General features: G+C 36.0%; 1 protein-coding gene across 4 annotated transcripts in view; it reads left to right on the forward strand.

Moving 5' to 3' along the window:
• The first annotated feature begins 281 nt into the window (after positions 1-281).
• LOC124553716 (zinc finger protein 708-like) overlaps positions 282-25161 on the forward strand; it is a 224135-nt gene continuing 199255 nt past the window's right edge. For 2 of the 4 annotated variants that reach the window (XM_047127616.1, XM_047127619.1), the window contains exons 1-2: positions 282-343; positions 2255-2344. In XM_047127616.1, coding sequence (XP_046983572.1) covers positions 2273-2344 — 72 coding nt within the window. In that variant the 5' untranslated portion in view covers positions 282-343; positions 2255-2272. Of the gene's footprint in view, positions 394-2254; positions 2345-25161 lie in introns of those variants that run through there. The other 2 variants (XM_047127617.1, XM_047127618.1) reach the window with 2 other exon arrangements.

A 25161-nucleotide genomic window follows, 5' to 3' on the forward strand; every position in this document is an offset into this window, starting at 1 on the left:
TCTTAAAAGTTTCATTTAACGTAACTTAGTAATAAGATATGTAATACATAATTAGAACCTACTTACAATAGCGTAACACCACCAGTGTGCGTGTGCTAAGTCTTCTGACCAGTAATCGCATTTGTGTTCCTTTGCGTCAGGTTTATTCTTATTATGAACAGAATACAGTAGTGTGTTCACTAAAACACCGGGGATAGGACTTGCAGCATTTACTTGCGCAACCAAATGGCCGGTTGACACATGATAGATGTCTCTCCGACCACCAGTTATGTGAACCTCCTTGGCAATAGACAAACAGTTGCCATCTTGAATACTACGTACGTGCATATATTGGATCCTTGAGGTAAAGTAATAAATAAGCGACAAGTGATTACAAACATCAAAGAAGGAAAGGTAGTAATTTATTTTGAAATAAAATTACTACCATAATTTCGTTACTGTTATAATTCCATAGGACTCAAGAAGTAACTTGTAAATACGTTGTCATTATGCTATCGTAACTGTTAATGACTGTATTGTAATAATTTGAAGTAACTTTGGTGGTACACTTGCAAGCGATTTTATTCCGTATCTGAACGGTTGTGGATGGATAACAGTTTGCGCATTTAATGATGAGCCGGGACATCGTGTGAATTTTGTATGTAATTGTTTTAGGTTATGTTTGTATAAACAAAACATTCTTCTCGATAAGGCTGTGAGTTTTTGAGTTGTAACAGAGAAGTAGATAATTTTTCTATCAGTATTTTGATGTGCATCACGTACGTATACCGCACATCAAATATGAAAAATACCGAGTCGACGAGTATGTAGGTCTATAGCGTTTTTCGAAGTATTTGGTAATTTGGCTGCATCCGATAAAATCTACATGTAACTTCCTGAAGTTCGTGAAAACAATAGTATATATAGTTTTTGCATTAGTTTCTCTTATCTCTAGTGAAGGTGGAAATCATTCTTCAATACTTCATGCTCTACATGAGAAGGCGCAAAATGTTCACATAAGCAGTATATTAGTGTCGTTATATTATCTTGAATAGCCCCCTCTGATATAATAATGCTCGTAAAGATACAAGAAGAGTATTTGCTGTGTTCAGGAGCTTTGTGCCTCCGTATTGTAGCGTCTGAAACACTCTTCTTGAATACTTCAGACTCAAGTTTCCACAGTCAGTTCAGATAATGTTCTTGTGGGAATGATAGCAAATGTCGTAAAAATATTTTATCTTTTGTTTGGTGCTGCTATTTAGAATGTGCGTGATGTAAATTAGTTTCATTAAGTACAGTGGAAAGGCTTTATGGAAGATGTATAAAATGTCATTAGACGAGGAATAGCTACTACTTAGATGTCATTTTCACTCGTAGCGTTGCACACCATGAGAACGTTCATCGTGCACATGCAGTTACAAGGAAGCCATTTCAATAAATTATTTTTGTAGGAGAAAATTAACCAATTTGAAAATTTGGTTGTATTAAAATTCATTTGTTCCGCAGTACAGTGTGTGGACTACAGTGAATAGGTAGAGATTTCATCCTGGCAGGATCGTTCAGAGACTGCTGAACATGCTGTGAGGGTAGACTTTCATTCTGTGGCTAACCTGCAAGTAAATAATGGAATAAATAATGACATCTCAGTTCAGAGATTACGTATTAAAGTGGTCCACATATGATTTGGAAGTGCAGATTCTATTTTTTGCTTATCTACATTACTAAAAACAGGATTATAAACCTGTTAGATGTAGCATACATAAAGATATTTTTGAAATAGGTCTACAATCATTTCCGTAACAGAAGTTTGCAAGCTCATTTAAACTAATAATTATTTGTAAAATTTACATTGACTATCCTAAATCGTTTTGTATGAAAAATTTACTTTGCATATATTAGTTGTTTTGCTTGACTACATTGCTGAAGTTAAGATACATGTGGAGAACTGAATATACATCTCCCATAATTATCTCAGTATGATAGTATACCATTGACACAAAGAAAATTCAGCAAGCAATAACATATGTTTCTGCTGCATGTGATCATGATGTCATTTTGTGATAATGTATTAGCTGACTCTTCATAACCCAAGAATTGTAAATCAGTTCTTGTCATAGCACTCTGTGGCATTCAGGCATTGTTAAATTTATTTCCTATGTATTGGTGCATGTGCTATGGCTAGTCTTGGAACTAAGAAATTCTGCCTTTTAGTTGTATCTTTTAGTGACAGTGCGTATTGAATATAATCATATGTGTACTGTTCCTTGGTTGTCAGGGCCTTAGAACTGCAGCGATGGATTACAACAACATTATTTGGATAAAAGCAGAGGTAACAGACGAGATATCAACTGAGGCAGACTCTGCAGTAAGTGGTTTCCTTGTATGTCTTACCATTGTTTAGTTTCAGTGTGCACTATTCTGTGGAATTAGCACAATTTAGCCATATGGCTGGAAGTATGGATAACACAGTGTAATAAATAATCCAGATTTTTTTTATACATAACAATGGGGGAAGTCTGTGCCTGAAATGTGTGTTGAACCTCTTGTTGAGTATAGGAAAGAGTCCAGATTAAATGTTAAATGAATTTAGAGAAATTCTGTATGAACTAGTCATTGGCTTTGGTAGTGAATTTGCTTAGAACTAAGTGTCTTCTGATCTGATTCTTTTTATCATCAGTATTCTGACTGGGTTGATGCAGCCTGCTGCAGCGGGTCAGGTTTCGAAATTTGTGCGTAAGGTTTGTTCACTCTCGCACATTGTACTGTGCACTACAAAAATTCCACATACCTCAGTACGGCGTCTGATCACCAGCCCGTTTCTCTCCATACGTCAATACTGTTCAGACGGTGTTAAAAGCAGCGTTGAAGAAAAGCATCGTCAATATTTACGTTTGCAAATTCCACGTAAACCCTGGTAGCAAACTATCCTGTAATATCTTATAACAATTTTCTGGTGGAGGGCAATTTCTCCATCTCTTTAGAAAAATGTCAAAATTCTGCAACAATTTCTTTTATTTCTTTAGGTTCAAAATAAAACTTGCCATCAGCCCTTATTTAATTAACGAATAATATCACTGTCCTCGGCTCACAGTTCAGACTACCCAGTACACACACAAGGCAGCCAGGAATGTACTTAGGTCCAACCCGAATTATCACGCGATTTACAGTCATTACTCTGCTACAATATACGAGTTTCACATTTGCTCCTTTTTCAGTGGATATCTAATAAAGAAATTGCTCACCAAATATTCCATAGATGAGTATGAAACATGCCATGTGGAATTTTAAAAAGGCCAGAAATTCACACACGGTCATTTTTCCAACAAAACAATCCAAAAACTTCCAAACTTCACAAAACTGTCCGTAAATGCAACTGCTATTATGGCCACACAACCTGGATGTAAGAAGCCACTTATTTCTTCATTTTGCACATAGTAAAAATGGAAGCATTCAACATGACCTGCACATCCGATAGCTGACTAGCGACTCCTCTGGATACTGCTTCTACCACAGCATCTCTCTCTAGCGGTGCGCAGGAACTGCTTAACTGTTATTGGCCAATCATTTTGGCTGGCCAGTCAGAAGAGTTGTTTGAGATTATTCTCACGCCAATCGTTATTCACAGATGCATTTACGTCATTCCAACATGCAAATACTAATATAAGAATAATATAATAATAAGAATATATCAGAATAAGAATACAATATAAGAATAAGAATAAATACTAATATAAGACTTAACAAAACCAAACGAAAAGGAAATTAATCTTGGAATAAATTTAGAATATGATTTTACTTTCAACTGTTGTTATGGCTGCCTCCTTACAAAAGCAAGTACACTTAGACATACGTCATCAGCAAAGTGGGCACAAACATCTTTCCCATGCTATGATTATGTAAGGCATTACATAAATTTAATCTTTAAATTTAACGTATGTCCCACATACACACTCTCATTTACTCCTACAATATTAAACACAAATAATAAATTTGTCATTTTTATATTACAAAAATGTAAAGTAGTTAAGTTTTTTAATATGAAAATCCAAATAAATTGACCTGACATTTTGTGAATTCCAGTAATGATTTCAAATGATACTAAAAGACAAGCTGTTATTATTCCTAACTGAGTCTTTTTCTTAGTCTTAAGTGTTGGTTTGGCGTGTTTTATGTAATTCCCACTAACTCCAAAACTATAGCAGATAGAAAGCTGAGAGTTTACACACTCTTCTTTTTAATGACAAAGGGCAGTATATTGACTTTTAACTAAATTGAATAGTATTTAATATAGTTTATTTAGATTCTTAGGGGCTTGAGTATTCTGTCGCACTAACACAGGTTGCGCTTCCCACGGCTGGGCTAGTGACAGGTGTGAGTGAGTCACACTAAGATATCAGTGGCTGTATATTGCCACTGCCAACATTTCCAAAGCTACGAGCCTGTACTTCAAGTTAGCTTACTGTAATAAAATGCTACTGCGTATTGGCTCATGATGTTACACACCCCCACGAGAACCTAAAATTTCTCTTGAGTATATTTTACGGTTCTTATTGCCATAAATTTTGTTTAAGAATGATTTTGATAGCTACACTGACACAGCCAAATGAAAATTGTTCTTACTAAAATCTATGTTGAACTGAAGTCTTTCTCAAATAAACAAAATATCTAAGATTACATTAGAACATTATATACGGTTACATGAATAGTCAATGGCTAAGGGTTGATGGCATACAGTAAATTCTTATACAAAAAATTTTCAATTCTTTTCTCTCAAAATCCCATGCTACAACATTCTCTCTCAATTTAAATTTACAAAACATTCATATAAGGGAATTTTTACATAAGTTCTTGAAACAACAACCTCTTTTCTAATCAAACTTTTACGTTTTCCACATATTTAATAAGAAACAATAATTCTATTTCATCCCTTAAGTAGCGTCCAAAAACTTCACTTAAATATAATTCCGGCGCTACGTATGGTGTCCTTTCCTAAACTTTACACGGCAATGTGGGGGTCGTCTCTAAACTTAAAACTGTTCTGACAACAACTTGGGGGTTTCAACTCCTTTCACGGACGAAGCCAGTGGGTACAGATCACAAACACTTACACCTGGATCACATAAGGGCTTGTCACTGGGATACAGCATCTGGCTTTGGATACAGCATCTGGCTTTGTCTCAACATCGGGTTCTCTCTCAGTACCATATCCAGTTCTGTCACCTTTTTCATACCTGCAATATGCAGTACATCTAAGCGTCCATCCTTAGTGTTTACATTCTAACCTAACATACGCATTTATTCCTAATAAATAATATTTCTCAAAGCTTGACTCTCAGATTCAAAAGTAAACATTTCTTCAAAGAATTATTTCAAAATTTGTTTCCAAACGTTACTGTAGTGGCATTTTCATATTAATCCTCTCATTAAAAAGTGAATTAACTGTTTCTAAAATTTTAACAGTACCCAACATCAGTACTACTGCTGAAATCTTCTTTTCAAAGTATGTTTTAATCATTAAGCAAGTTATTGCCATAAATATTGCTGATTAAAAAGTCCAGAAATATTTTTCTCTAGGAATTTTCCTTCAGCAAAAATTTGTCTTCTGCATTTACTAATTAAACTCCACGGCTTCACCCAAATGAGCTATTATATGTAAAGAAAAAATACATCATTAAATATACTGAAAAATTATTTCTGCCACCATCTGCGGCTCTGAAAAACAACATAATACATTATATAAAGAATACAAATTTATTGAACACTGAAAATCATTCATGCCACCTTCTACAGTTCTGCAACATCTCCTACATATATTATATAAAAAAGAGAACAATTTTAGAAAATTACTGAATGTCACTCAATCCATATTCAGTAGCTCTGAAGCACATCTCACACACATTATACACAGAGAATACAAAACTAATGAAAAGTCCTTATAAAATTACTGAAAATTGTTCCTACCAGCTTCTGTGGCTCCTGAAATTTTTTCTCACATACGCCTATATACAGAGAACATAAATATCCTTATAGAAAAATACTGGAACTAACTCATGCCAACTTTTGTGGCTCTGCAAATACACCTTCTACACTAGCCAACTACTGTGGCTCTTCATTATCTCGTATACAATTTTATTTACTTCTTTAGTAGGCAGTTCTCTCTTGCCTTGAATACATTCCTTACAGCAATTTCTTTCCAGGTTATAGACTTCGGAAAATTAATCACATTACTGTATTGCCTTTCAGTTCACTTTCATTCCTCTCTCTTTCTGGGTAGTATTTTAGTTTCTTACTGGAACCACTAGGTTTACCTCACTCGCTACTAAGATAGGGAAGAAGGAAAGATGATAACAAAAGTTCTGAATGATGAAGAGTGAGGTTGACAACACAAAACGAAAAGGAAATAATATTGCCAACAACTCGGGATGCCTTGTGTTTGTCAAACACCTGACAATGCAAAGAATGTCTCCACTGAGCCTTCTTAGTTACTGCTGTTTAATTGCTGCTCCATTAAGTATCTTTTCAGGTCCAGTATATGTTTGACTCCCAACCACTTGATTGGTTTTATATCAACATAGTGACTTTCTCCTGTCCCAGAATGATCTACTTCTTTCCCTTCTACATTATCATCTATGTCTTCACTGTTTACTATGGCCTTGCAATAACATATAGGCAGTTCTTTGACAATAGATCCTTTTTCTCCAACAAAAAGAATGGATACAATTTTCCCTGTATATTTTTGCCACCTCAATTTTTCCATAGTCTAACCTTCCTTTGTATTTATGTAAGAAATCAGCCCCTACAAACGTTTCAGTGCTAAGTCCATTAATAAAAAATTCTGTTCAATCTGGACGCCACCTACAGTAATGGGCATCATTAACTCTTGTTTTACTACCTTTTTGCTTCCACCAGTGGCTGCTATTATTTTTAACCCACTTACTGGCATAATAGTTACTTCTTTGGTTTCAGGAAGACCATTTACAAATTCCTGTGACACTGCACACACCTCGGAACCACTGTCTATTGAACACTCAACTTTTTCATTAAAAACTATTACCTCAATTATAGGTTGTCCAACATATTCTCTTCTGATTACAGACTCAGGCTCCTGTACTAAATTGTGCACTATTTCATCTGTCAAACCCTACCATTTTGTGGAAAGTACACTTAACTGGATCCCCTTTTACTTCATTAATAGTGGCAGCTTTTACTATCCTGTCCATTATAGATAAATCGAAACATCTCTCTAACTTTTCACCCTCTGTACTCACTCTTGTTTGTGCAACCCTGTCCAAGGTATTGCCAGAGTTATTTAAATCATCTCATTCTTCCTCTTCCGACTCTTCTTCCTCACTCTTGGAAACTACTTGATTCAACCTATTCACAACCTCCTCTTGTATCTCCATAGTGTTCATTCCACCGTCTGTAGGTAGCCTCTCGTTTGTTTCTCAGTGCTAATTCACCCTCACCTCCTGATCTGTATCTTCACTTTCTGTATTTAGTTCCTTCTTAATATGGTTCCTGCGATCTTTATTTGAGCTATCCCTTTTACGAAAAACTACTGAATTTACTGAATAACCAATTTGTTTTGCAATGTCATTCTCCTCTAGCCTTCTATTTTCTATTATGCTACTCCTATGCTGTTTAGTAGGTGCCTTCTTTACAAAAGGCATTGCTAGTGGGTTTAATCTGTATGGTTCCAGTCTGCAAATCATTACAGATTGCTAACAGTTTTCCTCCTGTGTGACGTCATTGCCTCTGACGTTTCTGTCACCTATCGGGCTGTGCCTACCCATTACATCATCAGACCAGCTGACGGCAATCGAAATGTTGTACTCTGTCACTGAATTTATTTCCAGTAGAGCCACCTCTCCCCCGATATCTGCCTCTATAACTGTTCACACGCTGTACGCCTATTCTGTTTACATTAACTTCGGCTCTGTTGTCATTTGGTCTAGTGGGAGGCCTAAAATTTCTCCTAGTATTTTCTTACTCTTTCCAAATAATGCACAAACCGGTCAGTGTCATCTCTGGGTGCAGAAATTATCTTATTTCGCCAATACAATGGCAATTTATTTTCAATCCCCATGATAATTTGCTCTGTCTCTACTTTGGCATTCAAATAGGACAAAGTTGTAACCCAGTTCTATACACATCATCTTATGCTCTCTCTCTTGGGATCATATTTTTCCCCTGACCAGAATTTATTTAAAATCTCCATTTGCTTTCTCTTTCCCCAATACTTATTGAAAAAAAGCCTGTTTGAACTCCAATAAGCGGTCATATTTATCGGAGGTCAAGTTTCCCCAAATTCTTCTCTCCCATCAAATTTGAAGTAATAAATCCAATCTTCTGCTTATCACACCATACTTTTGGCAAAACCTCATCAAAATCATTCCAGAATCCTTTAGGGTTAACATTTTTACTGGGATCAAATTTCAAAAATTACCTATGATGTAAATATACAATTTCAGATGACTCCACAACACCATTAGATACCACACAACCATTACTGCTTTACTTTGGTTAGTCTGTTTCCAGGGTTACACAATTGCTCATTCGCACTCGTACTGAATTGCTGGTGTTAGTTTCTATGTTAGTAATACTACTGGCAGCTTACATACCAAACTTTGCACACACATCTTTTCCTTCTTTGATTTTATCTGCTAATACAATGTGAGTCTCCTCGCAGTGCTTTTCTACATTATGGACCTTATCATTAACTTTGTTTAATTCTGAATGTAACTGTTGCTTTGACTGTTGGTTGTCCTCAGCAACTTGCTCAATCTGTTTAGTTAGTTCACTTTTCAGTGCCACAATGGCAGTATTACATTCTTTTCTGACATGATTGTCACTTTTAACATTGTTACTGAACAAAGTCTGGTCATTTGTCCAAGAATCTCTCAAATTCAAAATTTTGTCCTCCATTTTAGCTTCCATTTCTATTGTCAAGTTAGTAAACCCCTGATCAACTTCAGTATGTATCTCATTTATTTCAGAACGTAAAGAAGTTTTTATACCTGAACCCATTTTATTCATTTTGGTATCCATATCACTACCTAATTTATTCATTTTAGTGTCAGTGTCATTACCCATTTTATTAATTTTGGTGTTGATATCAGCATTTAATGAAGATTTTATATCTGAACCCATCTCCTTCATATGTTTGAGAATATTTGCAAACTGGTTCCTGTTTCATTTCTTTAACAGGAACAGGTATATATTTAACATTGGATTCCTCCACACTCAATTCATTATCTACATCATAATTAGATACCCAGATAAAGCACCGTCCTCTGTTTGTGATATATCAAAACTGAAATTATCTATCATTGAATCATCTTCATAATTTGCATTACCTAAATCGATCTTCAGTTTCTCATCTACCATTTTCTGATTGTTTTCAGCCATTCTGCAAAGTTTCTTGGTAAACACACACACACACACACACACACACACACACACACACACACACAAAACTTTAGGTAGAACACTACTTATCTTTGCCCTGGGCCAGTTGACTGCATGGCGAGATGAAACTGTGGGTCTGCCCACCAAGCTCTGCCTAGGTTGAACCAGAATACAGCCCACCTCTTCCATCACGGCTACCAACCGCTCCAGATGCTGGTCCACTGCAGTAGAAACACCGTCTCTTGTAGTTCACCAGTCGCCTACATAGTCTGCCACCTCGTTCCACTTGCTGCCGTTTCTAGATGAAAGTTCATTTCACTCGCACCTCTTGTCCTACTACAGTTCCTTTACATACCCGTGTGAACACTTCACGGGCTGACTTGACACTGCTGCTTGTATAAACTTCCTACACTTCCAAACTTTATCATTGTTTTTCCCGGCCGATAAAGCACCAGTTGCAGCGGGGTGGCTTTAGAAACTTGTACACTGTCTCTCATTGCACTGTGCAGTACAAAAGTTCCGCCTACCTAAGTACAGCATCTAATCACCAGCCCGTTTCTCTGCATATGTCAATACTGTTCAGATGGCATTAAAAGCAGTGTTAAAAAAAAAAAACTATAAGTGTGGTTTTTTTGCAAAATTCATCAAAGAATCTCTCTTACTTATGAAGAAAAGTGTACCTATAGCAACAAATGCAGCCAATAGTAAGTGAAAAAAATGATGATAGTTCACGAGTAAAAAATTTTTATTTTGTTATGTTTTTGAACTTCCACTTGTATGGGTGTGAACCCTGAATCCTTCCTGGCCATGTTGACTAAGTTTTATGGATTTATTTGTAAAAGTATAGACAGTGGAAATTAAAATGTTCTGTGGTGCCTCTCCTGCTCAAAGTCAGCCTGTTTGACATTTTACCCCCCTTAAGGCAAATGTAAGTGATGTAAATAATGAGTGCCTCCATAAGAATTCTAAGAATAATTAGAGACAACTTCTGATAATTCTGATTAAAGTGAAAACACATTTCTTTGGCACTTAGCATCAGAGTAAGAAAGTGAATTTAAAATTATTTTCAGTGAATAGTAAGAATATGAAGTTCAGTTGTGGGCAATAATGATAGAACATCCTTTACAGTAGTCATTTCATATCAAATCAACACACCTATTTTACTTCACCCTCTTAGATTTTGCTGAAAGTTGGTATTCTTGTAGTGGGCACTGAGACGAAGAAAAATACCAAATTTCAATTATTTATCTCAAACTATTCCTGAAGTATGGCTGTCTAAACTTTTCAAAAACCAGCCAAAAATGTGTGAACGGACTTTTTTTAAATTGTCCTAGGAGGTGCCCTAACTGAGCTAGAGAACTGGGAAAGGTGTCATTTTGCATGCTCTTTCCAGGGATATACAAAAAAACATAGCTTCTAATGAATAACCTTTTTCAAAATACTAATTAATATTTTGATTTAATTTTAATTTTTTTTTACGAAAAGTACATAATTGAAAATTTTTAAAATATTTCCATAACTACTTCATACTATTGTAAATCACATGGCAAAATATAAATCAGGGATGATGATAGGTTCATTGTTAAAAAAAATTATTCTGGACTCTTGTTTTTCACTAACGGCCCTAGTTTGACCAAATTGACCTTTAACAAACAGGAATTTCTTTAAAATATACTGAAGGGAAGGAAAAAAAGTATTAGTAATATCAAAACATCACCTTATTAAACCAAAACTAATCAGCATACTTTATAACAGTATATTAACCGATATAACAAAAACAAGAAATTGAACATTCTACAAACTTAAATAAAGTATGAATAAGTACAAGTATTTACATAATAGTTCTGGTCCATGATGATTGAAATGGAACTATTAAACAAATTAAATATGTAATGCTTGTTTTTGAGTAACAGGTATCTGTACATAGCTAAATTTAACACAATAGGTACTAACAATAATTTTGAAACAACTTTCTATACAATATACATTAATACTAACCTGAGACAAAAATTAAGTTTTGAGTTGAAAGCAGTTTCCCAATAAATTGCCTTGGAACTTCACATATTTCATTTTAATAAAGCTGCCTGGGTTTGGTTTACATCACTTTCATTAAGAATGTATGTTCTCCCTGTCAGAGTAAATGGATTCACTTTTGTGAGAACATCCACAACTGACACCCACAGGACATCTGCATGTGCAGGATAAGAGAATGACTTAGCTAGTCCACATGGTTGAAGAAAAGTTATTTTCACTTCATCAGGTTCTTCGTTTTTTTCTAAAATGTACCCAAGCCACCAGTTTCTGCCATGTACAGTGATGACATAGCCTGATACGTCTTGTAACTTCAGTTTGTCTGGTGATGTAGTTACTTCCCTCTCCCAACTCTGCATATCACCTGAGAAGTATTTGACTATTAATTTTGATGTAGTGTTGGGAATGAAAGCGTGAAATTGCTGTGTTCCTTTGATTGTCAATGCCTCTTCAAGTCGGCTTTTTAAGAATATTTCTGAAGCAGCATAGTCTTCTTGAGTGGAACATGCAAAATCAACATTTGTGATATTATCTACTGCCCACTCAAACAGATTTCGTGCGGTTTGGATCTGATTTTGGTATGGCCTTTGCAAACTTGCACGAGCTGCCAGTCTTTATTGAACCCCCTACTCCATCGCAAGGCCCTTTCCCATGTGCTGTGGCTGAAAAGTGACACTCAACTTTTATGTTGAAGTCTTCCTCATAAAGGCAAAGGTTCAGGAAGTTTTTCTTATTTTTATACTGAGCGGCAGAACCGTCAGAATAATAGTATATCTTTTTTTGGAATCTTTTGAAATTTGTTAGATATGAAATTAGCTTCTTTTGAAATGTGTAAACCACAGTTGTATTGTGCTCCAGGCAATCAGAAACAATGACAAAGCTCATATGCTCAATTTTGTCTTCCTGTTTGTAATATATAACAAAAGGATGAATAGTAATGTGTTGTTGTCTTGTCCAGTGGAAACTCTGAGCTTCATCTTGTAGAACTATACTATAATTTTCTGAAAAATCACATATGACAACAAATTCATTTTCCATAAGGTTTTCTCTTGTGGAGTTAAGGAATGTTCGTTGTTGCTTGGCAATGAAGTCATGCCGAATCAAAGTCGACATCTTACTACAAAATAAATCTATGAATTCTTAAGAAGTTTTCTGAACAATTTCCAGATTACATCGGTCAACTGGCATCCACTGTCGGAACTGAACTTGTTCAATTAAGTTTTCATGAAAAGCGTCTTTTAAAATTTTATGTATGACAATTTCTCCTGGGCAGTATTCACAGTTTGCCATGTTGCAATCAACTGATGATGGGTTGCAAAGCATTTTTGCAATGTACTACTTATAATTGTTTAAGCTGCTTTTTGTTACTGTTTTTAGTTTGCCATTTTCTGTCATTTATTTTATGTTTAGGTGAGTTGTGCACACACAGACAGTGTGTGTGCCATTCCGGCCAGCTAATACACAATGTTTTGGTTTCAACTCAGCAAATTTAGAGAAACTTATTTTTATGTTACGAAACTTGTCTTTAAAATGCTTGTAAGCTTCTTTAAGGTTACACAAAATAAGTCTTTTTGATATTTTTGTTTTATTTCCACTTGTTTCTGTAATTGTCACACAATCTTTAATACCTGGCATTGCCCTGCTAACTTCATTATTTTCATAAAATGAATGTACAGTATTGACAGTTTCTGTTGGTAAACACTTCCCTGGTTTTGGGTTTGGTTTTGGGTTTGGACCTTCCATGAATCCTTTCTCTTTCAAAATTTTTTTGGACTGCCGAACAATGTAATTAGGAGCATTAAATTCCCTCATTATTTTCAAGTAAACTTGTAAGAATCATTAGTTTTTTTGCTCTACTTATAGAATTTTTAAAGTTTCTTTTAAGATTTTCAAGAACGGATTCATCTGACGAAGTAGTTTCAGGAGCAACAAAAAGTTTAAGTGCCATTGATGAGATTTTCTTTACTTTTGATTTGGCGTAATGCCTAGATGTTAGTTTTCTCTTGTCAACTGGGGACTCACCTAGTTCTTAAAGTGTTGTGTTAAATGTTTTAACAGCTACTGAAGTTGGAGTGAAGTCAGGGTCTTGGTCTCGGATGATTATCTCTGATCCAGAAGATTCTTCTTCAACACTTTCATCACTGATGGGCTCTGGTGTATTTTTCAATTTGGTTACATCTCTCCTACATTTATGACAAATCTTGGCACCACTTGGTATTTGAGGAAATAATTTGGGCATCCATGTTGTGACATTTCTCGGTTTTTTCCTGTCTCTAATAAAATGATTTGACTTCTTCAATGGATTACAACACTGCACTCTTACAACACTGCACTTTTTACTTGGTTCCATATTTATACAAAAACCACTTATAAACTGTCCTTCAATGTATAGATTTACTTGAAAATGAACTATTAAATATAATAGATACAGACTGGTCAACACAGAGGTAACAATTGATTTTCACTAAAACCACAGTACACAATAATGCTATAGGCACACAAAGCCTTAGAAGTTAATAATGCAGACTACATCATCTCAACAATGGCTCCAGTCTCTGAATTACTGTGCAGACATCAAGCCCTATGTATACGGTCCTCTACTGATGTACTACCTTAAAGGTAAGTTTGGTCAAACTAGGGCTGTTAGTGAAAAACAAGAGTCCGGAATAATTTTTTTACAATGAACCCATCATCATCCCACATTTATATTTTGCCATGTGATTTACAACACTATGAAGTAGTTATGGAAATATTTTGAAAATTTTCAATTATGTACTTTTTGTAAAAAAATTAAATCAAAATATTGATTACCATTTTGAAAAAGGTTATTAATTAGAAGCTATATTTTGTTGTCTATCACTGGAAAGAGCATGAAAAATGCTGCAAAATGACACCTTTCCCAGTTCTTTAGCTCAATTAGGGCAGCTCCTAGGGCAGTTTAAAAAAAGACTGTTCACACATTTTTGGCCAATTTGTGAAAAGTTTACATGACCATATTTCAGGAATGGTTTGAGGTAAAATTGAAATTTGGTATTTTTCTTAGTTTCAGCACCAAGTATACCAACTTTCAGCAAAATCTATCAGGGTGAGGTAAAATTTTTATTGAAAGTGTGTTGATTTGACATGGAATGACTCAGTAGCGAACACTCAGCTTGAGTAGACAAGTGGCCACAGAAGTGCAGTATTTAAATATCAAATTTTAAATGTCAGATATCAAGTCATGTTTATTGGCCAAGATAGAAACTCTCTCTTGATGACTCTGTGGTTATGTGTTGGACTTTGCATTCAAACATTTTAGGGAACATTTCTGAGTCAGTTGTTGTATTTTCTTTTTTTCCATTTCTCTCTCTTCTGATATGTGTGAAATGCTGAGTTGCATCTCTGTTTGGAATACATCTTAAAGTGTAGGTCCTCAAACATCTGGATGAATAATTCTGTTCATAGATATGAGGAAGGCAAGGGTATACCACCTCTAAAAGGACCATGCCTGGTAAATCACAGGCTGGTGAAACCAATTTTGTATGTATAATGGATAGTAAGTTATAATAAAGCAGTGGAAACTCCAGGATGGAATAGTGACAGTATTATGAAATGCAAGTTGCTACTCACCATATAGCACAGATTCTGAGTCACAAATAGGCTCAACAAAAAGGCTGCCAGTGTTGTTTGACAGTATTTTTGTTGTGGCTCAGCATCTCTGCTATATGAATAGTTAGGTTGATGAAATGAATAAGACCTCCCCCCCCCCAACCCCCCCACACTCTCTCTCTCTCTCTCTCTCTCTCTCTCTCTCTCTCTCTCTTTCTCTCTTTTCCAAGCAGAGAAAACCCCGACCCCGCTGGGAATAGAACCCCAGGTTCCTGTGATTGTGAAGCAGTGGTGCAGATCACGAGACTACAAGCTACTGACAAAGACAACTTTAATGTCATACTTTTTCTGTTATTGTAATTATGTAAAACCTTGTTTCTTTGAAACTATAGTGGATTATTTGTTACCAACTTCATGATTGAATAAACATACTGTGAACCGGTAGTCAAAATTTCCAACTCCTTTAATTGATGTGTATAAGATGATCATGGGGGGAAAACAGCATATTATTCTTACAGCATTCTTTTGAGCAAAGAGGATTTTCTTTCTTAAAGATGAGTTACTGCAGAAAGTTATTTCATATGACATTCCCCAATGAAAATAAGCCGAATGTGTTAACTTACTGATTTCTCTCGCCCCAAGATTTGTAATGATTCAAAGCACAAATGTGGTTAAACTGACTTGTTATATAAGTTAAAAAATTCGTAAATTTTGCATTTCAAAATCTCATCAGTATGAACATGTAAAATTTTTGGAATTTCCACCCTAATTATTATTTCCCTACTGTGTGTTTGTCATTGGTTTAGTACCTCTAGATGTAAGAATCAGACCACTTTATATATGTTTGTTTTGAGAACAATTCTAGCATCACCTACACAAAGAATTGATTCTGCATGTTGTATATGAGATGGAATGTCATTTACATGTATGAGAAACAGTTGTGGACCTTACAGTGAACATTGGGGAATGTCCTAAATGATTTTTTCCCAAATCAAAAGACTCGTGCTTACATTGGTTGAATTATTTAGTATAACTTTATACATTCTTTTGGTTAGGTAAGACATTAACCATTTGTTGCCTTTACCATAAATTTATAAAACATAATTTTACAAGGAAGATATTATGATTCATACAGTGAAACTTCCTATGCAGATCACAAAAATATCAACCATTTCTATTTTATTATTGAATGATTGCAGTATTTGATGAATGAATATATGAATGAAATTTTCCATGAAGCAGCTACAGTAGAACTTCGACTTTACATTCTCTGATTTTTCGTGATTCTGCACCATAAATTCATAGGTTCTGTGAAAAACCCCTAATATCAATGCTAAAAATTCCCTGTTTTTACATTTCTTTCTAATAAAGTTTAATCGGTTCTGCGTTCTTACTCAACATCTCACGCGACTTCATCCCATTTTCTTCCTATTGATATTTGATGTGACTGAACGAGTTATAAGTGGCACAAAAGACAGATGGTTCACACTGTGGGTGGTGATGGAATTAAGGGAATATTTCAGGCTGTTTCAGAAAGGGGAGATGTGAGACAGGAAATGCTGACGTAATCCATGATTGGCGTTGCCAACACAACTTGACTTCACTGTGCAATGATGCTGTTCACTGTGCTATGATGATGGGTCAAGTACGTTCGCACTACTTTTTGCAGGAACAAATGTAGTTGTGATGCGATGGTACTGTGAAGGCGACCAGGAATGTGACTGTCAATCTGTCGATCATTATAGCACCGATTTGATGTTTATGGTTGTGTTAGTGATAGGAGAATCTCATCTGTAGCAATATGTTTGTTGCAGATTGTGCGAAATATTTGTGCCAAGGAACAGCAATAATGTTATTGCTCAATGTTCAACTTGCAGCAAGTTAAGCTGTCCACATAAGTTCCTGCCTAACCACACAATCAGAAATTGCCACGTATTCAGAAATAAACAGTGAAGTATTTATGACAAGGAACAGTATAAATTTTATTACTGCTTGTTTCACCCAAATGCATTTAAGCTGCCCTTGAAGGTTTCTGCCTAACCATGCACTCTTAAATCACCACACATTTGGAAATAAACAGGCAAATATTTATTTCATCCCTCATTCTCAACCGGCTAGAAATGCTTAACGTCAAATATTGCATAACATGTATTATGATCATAACAAACATGATAACAATGCTAAGTTGAAAAAAGTATTGGCATGTAGCGAGTTGCGAACTTATAACTTCGAACTCGGCTAACAATGACGTTAGCCATTACCATACAGTTTACTCATCTGAATTTAGTACTGCACATTAGTTACCATTAAATCTCTTGAAGCCTTACATTGTTGATGCTTTATGAATTGACATTTTATGATAAATGTGATGTATTTGTTGTATTGTACTTTCAATGCACCATTGCTTTGAAACAGCATACTGCACTCATACATCACACACTACAAAGGAAATGAATAATTGAAGTTCACAAAGTGGTCATTCACAAGCGCTCACAGAAGTCAATAGTCGAAAGCCCACTAGTGATAGCAGAATGTAATATGAAACAGTGTCCTCACTGCCACTGGAAATGTGTTTCTGTTGGAAACTGTATTTCTTACAGTGGTTTGCATCTGTTCCTGTCTTTGTTTCTTGTCTTTGTTGCTGTCCACACTGGCAGCAAACATTTCTCAGTGTATTTGCATTGCGTGCAGTACTTCTTCTTGTATTGTTTTTGTATTATCTGCCACACCATATCTAGAGACAGAAAACTGTAATATGTGCTGCTCCATTATTAATTCTTGAAGGTCCACGAAAACAAAGTGAAAGACATTGTCATCATTCATTCTTTTTTTATTTATTTATTGTGACTTGTGACCTGCAGGTCATAACCATCGCAGTGCATTTCATTGTTGTAAAGAATAAGATTGCATTTAACAAAGAATTTCAATAATTGGTTTTAAATCTACAGTATTTTGTTGTAGGGTTTGTATTGCTACGCGGCAGTGACATACGGTAGCTAGCCTGGAACATTGTTTCCTTTGTCCTGTACTGACACTGCTTTGGAGAGATGTGTCTGTATTTCAAAAGATGTTTCCAATTGGTGTCGACATGAAATAGCTGGACACATGCAGCGGCTTGAAGTCTACTTAACCCATTTAATCTGCCATTGGCTAGAGAAGGAAAACACCCCCCCCCCCCCCCCTCGCATGTTATGATTCTGATACATTTCATTGTACTTCACAGTTTTCGGTCTAATTGAACATGTTTATCAATTTTTGCTTTTTTTCTGGGTGAAAACAAAGGAAATATGTCCCACAAATGCGTGTTTTGATGTATAATATGTATAGCATGGTGAAAAATAGCTAGAGTACCATATACACAGATAACAGTTTCAATTTTTTGACAAGCTTTTACTTTCTGTTACACATTTGTGATTTTTTAAGGACTTATGAAATTCATTACCAAAACTTATTGTATAAACATTGTATTATACGTTTAATTTTCTTTACTTATACGAATTTTATACAATATATTGATGACGATTATGATTTTTAATCATATATGCCAATTAAAAATGGTTTTGCTCATATTTTTGGGGGTTTTAATGTTTTCCGCGACTACATTTTCTTCAGTTTTGTGTGTTTTTTTTTTTTTTTTCTAGACCCCACAAGAGTGTAAAATAGGTATTTCACTGTATTTTGATATCCAAAGTGTGAGGAACAAATCACATTATTGTTGCACAAGTGAGATGCTATTCTAGAGCACCACCTTCTTGAAAGTTTTGAAAAATGGTATCAGTAGGGAAATGGATTGGTAGCTATTGACACCTCTCCTATCAGCTCTCACAATATTCAACAATAGTGTATTTCAGTCTTTCTGGGAAAATGCGCTGGGTTAGTGATGTATTACAGGTTTAAGAGGAAAAACCACTTATTATGTGGTGACAAGTTGTTAGTGTGGTGTAGGAAACACCATCAAATCCACATAAGCCTGTATTTTTGGGAGAATATATAATTTTCTTAATTTCAGAATGAGAAGTGGGTGACTCAACCATATAATTGAATTTTACGCGTGTTCCTTTTGTTGTTTCTCTTTAACTGTTTCTCCCTATATTTCATACTACATTTAAGAAATAGTTATTAAACATAATCTTGTCTAAGCAGATAATCCAAATGCATACCTCTACTACCCTAAGCACCGATAGTTTCTGTGATGTTGTGTAATGGTTACCTTTAAAACCTGATAAGTTTTAAAACTTGTATCCACTCCGAAGGTAGCCCAAGTCTGTGTTTGCATCATAGTGCATTTGTGAACTGCGTTTATTTTCCGTGTTAGCTCAAAATTGGCCCCAATCAGTGATGTTAAACAATCAATGTATACGCTATGCTCTTTACTGACTTTGTTGAATCCCTGTATAGATCTGGTGGAGGTAGAAGTATTTTGTCTTTTGGTTCCTTGTTCGGAGCTCCTCATGACAATTTTATAAATATAATTTTGCTCATTTGGACCAGCTGTGTGTTCCATATTGCTTTATTATGTCAACTGAGATTACTGCCCTCATTTAATTTCTCAGGAAAGAAATACAAGTGCACTTAATGGCTGATGTTCATTAATTTCATGGCTATGTTGTACTCCGTTGTTATTTTCCACATACTAATGTGTCTGTAACATAGAAGCTGTGATTGATTGTCCAGTTTTGTCATTGCTTTTCTAAACCCAATATGAAATACGTGAGAATAATGTTTCAGTTTGCCAACCTTAATGTGAAAAATTGTTTCTTGGTTAAAAATGTACTTATGTTTGATGTATTGCCCTTTGTGGGACACTTAACATGTTTCTAATGACTAGGATCCACCCTGAAGTCATACGCAGGAAGGACAGCAAAGCTGTCATGTATGGCTGCCGTGATGTTTACATTGTACTCAATACATTTTCCAGCTGCATATGTCCTCAGATGTGGGAAAAAGATTGCAGTAAGAGGATGCAACATAAAGTGAATGGGCTGGATGTACTTCAGAGTTAGTTTCCCCATTGCCAAATCTTCACCATCAGCAGAATTTTTGTGTGCTTGGAAGACAATTCTTCTCTGTACAATTCATCCAAAAACAGTAGTGATTAGTTTGCCAACTATTGAGTCACTCATGTGAGTTAAATCACTAACAGAATCTGTTTTGTATCTCAGATAACTATCTGAGAAATCGACTTCACTTTTTGGCACAGGAGTTGCTGTTCGTCCATTGTTCTTTTCTGGTTTGAAAGAGGAGATACAAATCTCTTGTGTACTAACAAATCAGTCCACATAGTAATTTTGTGTTTTAAAATGGTTGAAGCAGTGTTAATAACTTACTTTTCACATTTTCTTCGCCTCAGCATTCACCAAATGGGGCGCCTGTCTTGTAGGAAGCCTTATAATAATTAATTATTCATGAATAACATACATCATCTAGTTCTCGATTTCCTGTCCTCTCAAGTAATTCATTCATCATTAATTTCAGATCATCAAATACCAGATTGTGCACTGTCTGTGGTAGCTTTCTCACAACAGTCTTCATGCGTGTGATATTCACAAGAAGTTTGGCCATCTTTAAATTCGTACAGTCATTTCATAACTGTAGGGAACGAAAGTAGAGACTACTTACAACCTTTCATGAATTTCAGGTGTCTTTCCATTGACAATAAAACACCCAAAAATATTTTATGACACGGTATACCAATTTATGTTTGAATGTTATTGTTGCTGTATTTGTCATTTAAAAAACTGTTTTGATGTAGCTCTCCTCCTTTATCCTGTGCAAGTATCTTCCTCTCTGAGTAAGAACTGCAACCTTTGTTCACATGAACCTGATCATCATAGTCATGTTTTTGTGTCCCTCTAAAATTTTTAACCCCTCTTCCACCCACCCCACACACTTCTGTCAATTTCCAAACTAACTATTCCTCATTGCCTCATGCTGTGTCCTATCAATCAGTCCCCATCTTTGGTCAAGATATGCCATAAATGTCGTCTCTTCCCAATTTAATTAAGTTTCACTTCATGAATTATGCAGTCTATCCATTGTACCTTCAGAGTTCATTCGAGGCACCACATTTCAAAAGCTTCTGTTCTCTTATTGTTTGAGCAGCTTATTATCCATGTATCATTTCCATGCAACATTACTGTCCTAGACAAATACATTCAGCAAATACTTCCTGACACACACATTTAAATTTGATGTTAACAAATGTCCATTTTTAAGAGAGGCTTTTTTTGCTATTGCAAGTTTGCATGTGGTATACTTTGACTGTAATCAGCTACTTTGCTGACCAAATAGCGAAACTCATCTATTACTTTTTGTGTCGCATATCTAAGCTAATTCCCTCAGCATCACTTGACTTAATTTAACTGCCCTTGTTTAACTCCTGTGTGTATTCATCGTAATAACATTGTTTCAAGGTACTGTCAATTCTTTTCAACTGATCTTTTTTGCACTTTGTCATTTGTGATAGAATTACAATGTCACCAGAAAATCAAGTTCTTAACTAATGTCCTTGAACCTCAGTTCTTCTATAGTCTGCCGTACTGCTAGTTCGATGTCCAGATTGAGTATTATAGAGAATAGGCTACAAAAATGTCTCGTGGTCTTCAGAACTACTGTGTCCCTTTCTGGGTCTTTAATCTTAGAAGTGCAGTCTAGTTTCTGTACACATTGTAGATAAACTTTCATTCCTGACAGTGTATCTCAAATAGCTTCTGAATTTGAAAGAATATATTCTATTTTATGTTGTCAAAATCTTCCTCTGTATTTACAGGTGCTATAAATGTGGTGTAGCCTTTGTTCAATTTATTTCCTTAAGTACAGCGTTTTTTCTCGTGATTTTTATATATTTTCAAAATCCAAACTGATATTTTCCCAGATTGATTTTCAGGAGTCATTCCATCCCTGTGTAATTAAAGTTCGTGTTCTACAAATATGACTCGTTAAACACATGGTCAGAAATGCTCACATCTGTCAATATGTGACTTCTTTGGCATTGGGATTATTACATCAGTCCTGAAATGTGAAGGTATTTCACATAATATTTATCTTGCATACCAGGTGGAACAATTTTGTCATTTTCTTTTCTCCTGAAGAACTTAATAATTCTGAAGTAATATCAACTACTCCAGGTGCCATGTTTCATTCATTCATTGTTTTCTGTAGATCCCATCAAGGAGGAGAACCTTTAGGAATACAGAATGTGTGGAGGTATGCATTTCTGAACCATCAGTTGAATGAGTAGTGTTTGTAGAACACTAACTGTAATTACTTACACAAGTATGGAATGTGTTAAAGTCGACCTGAGAAAAGATAAGATTGGATTTTGAAGAAATGTATGAACATGAGAAGCAATGCTGATCCTTAGTGTATCTTACGGAATATGTTGCTCAAACGCTATACCTTATTTATAGCACATGTAAATAAAGAGAGAGTTTATGACAATGTTAACTAGAATTCACTCTTCCAAATTCTATCTAAATTAATAAGGAAGATTATACTTGAATAAGAGATTCAAGTGCATAATAGCTCTGTCAGATTCTTCATAGAGTACCACATTCTTGTCATATTTAATGTAAAAAGCTAAAACTTGTAGTTTGGAGACAGGTTGCAGACAGGCAATCTTTAAAGCAAGTCCAAAACAGGAAGAGACAGAATCTTCTACATTTTCAAAAATTTAAAGTTAGCATGTTTCATCAGAACTTAATGGAAGTTAGAAACAAGCTATGTTTATGAATTTTCACATCATGAAGTGTGCTCAAATTTTAGATGTTTTCTGTGCCTAGAATTTTTTTGTACCTTCTTTATCATTTAATCCTAGGGTTGTGGTGGCTTTTCTTGCCTTCAGCACATGTGTATCCTTTTCCTTCCTCTATTTAAGTTCTTTCATCATACCTATTCACACTGGCCCATAGGCCCCATCAGGAAGGAGAATGCTCAGGCATGTGGAATATGTAAAGATAATGGAAACAAGTATCATAACTCCAAATACTTTAAATTGAGTCTCGGTGACAAATTTCTGTATCTTCAGCCATTATAAAGTGGTCTCCATTCTGCCGCCAGGAGCTTGATTATCGTTCTCTTACAGATTTGGAACTGTAATAATACTATGAAAAGGAAAGTTGCCACTCACCATATAGCAGAGATGCTGAGTCTCAGGTAGGCACAACAAAAAGACTTTCACAGTTAAAGCTTTCAACCACAGTCTCAGGCAACTAAAACCACACTGCAATGAGCAGCAGCACTACACCATGGTGGGAGTGATGACACGATGGTGGTAAGGAGGAGGCTGGGGCAGGGAGGCAGTGTGATAATATAGTGGGAGTGGCAGACAGTGAAGTGCTGCAGATTAGACACAGGACGGGGGAGAAGTGGGGAGGGCAGAGTAGTGGAAAAGGAGAGAAATGAAAAGACTGGGTGGGATGGTGGAATGACAGCTGTGTAGTGCTGGAATGAGAACAGGAAAGGGGCTGGATGAGTGAGGACAGTGATCAACCAAGGTTGAGGCCAGGTGGATTTCAGGAACATAGGATGTAATGCAGGTAAAGTTCCCACCTGCACAATTCATAAAAGCTGGTGTTGGTGGGAAGGATCAATATGTCACAGGCTGTGAGCAGTCATTGAAACAAAGGATGTCATGTTTGGCAGCATGTTCAGTAACAGGGTGGTCCACTTGTGTCTTGGCCACAGTTTGTCGGTGGCCATTCATGTGGACAGACAGTGTGTTGGTTGTTATGCCTACATAGAATGCAGCACAGTGGTTACAGCTTTGCTTGTAGATCACATGACTGGTTTCACAGGTAGCCCTGCCTTTGATGGGGTAGGTAATGTTACTGACTGGACTGGAGTGGGTGCTGGTGGTGGTGGTTGGAGGATGTATGGGACAGGTCCCACATCTAGGTCTATGGTGGGCAGGACATTTCTCATTTCAGGGCACAACGAGAGGTATTCGAAACCATGGCGAGTTACAAGGGGAATGCTCCTCTATGGCCATCCGGCCAGAGTAGCATTCCCCTTGTAATTCAGTACCACCCAGGACTGGAGTAACTGAATTACCTTCTCAACCTTCATTAGTCACTGTCCTCACCCATCCAGCCCCTTCCCTGTTCCCATTCCAGCACTACACAGCCGTCATTCCACCATTACACCCAGTCTTTTTATTTCTGTCCTTTTCTGTTACTCCCCCACTCCCCACCTTTCCCCTGCCCACTGTCTAACCTGCAGCACCATACCATCCCTCCCTTCCCCTCCCTGGCCTGTACCTCACCTCCACCCAGTCACCATTCCCATCATGCACTGGTGCTGCTGCTAGCAGTGTGGTTTTAGTTGCCTGAGATTGCAGTCATGTGTGCGAGTTGCATTTGTCTGTGTGTGCGCGTGTTGTGTGTGTCTGTCTGTCTATCTGTCTGTCGTCTGTTGTTAACAAAAACCTTAATGGCTGAAAGCTTTAATTGGGAGCGTCTTTTTGTTGTGCATATTTGCAACTTATTATTTCCGCTGTATGGTGACCGCTATATGGTAAGTGGCAACTTTCCTTTTCGTAATATTGTTACATTCCATGCTAGATTTTCCACTGTTAGATTTGGAAATGTGTGGTGAACTGCCCCCTTTGCCTCCCACCACTGCATACAATCTATTACAGATAAGGTTGCTGTGGGAGATTCAGCATAGTTATCTTTGAAACAAGTAGGTCGTAGAATTCTTTTTTTTTTTTTTTTTACTCCATGCTAAAATATTACAGTGTGGGGCTTGTAACAAGAACTCTGAAAACTTATTTTCTGTCAGTGAACAACAGTATTGGAATGAATGATATATCTTCATTTTGAAACAGTACTTGCTCCACTGCTTTATTTGTGATAAGGCTGTTGCAATAAAATTTTATCTTTTATTGAATATTTTTTTAAGATTCATTACAAGAATCCAACTGAAAATTCATGTAATGCCAGGTTAGCACCACATCACAGTTATTACTACATTAGCTCTTTCCTTTATTGAAACTCTCTGTAATTCTGATATTTTTCATGAAATACATCATAGCATTTGTGTTAATTATTCATTGTGTTCCATAGATCTCGAAATAAACATCCTCATTTACAAATGTGGAAAGAATCTTAGACATACATTAAGCAAGTGAAGCAGTTTTGGAAACTATATTTATAA

This window comes from Schistocerca americana, chromosome 11 (assembly GCF_021461395.2).
Source record: "Schistocerca americana isolate TAMUIC-IGC-003095 chromosome 11, iqSchAmer2.1, whole genome shotgun sequence".
NCBI classification, from domain to species: Eukaryota; Metazoa; Arthropoda; class Insecta; order Orthoptera; family Acrididae; genus Schistocerca; species Schistocerca americana.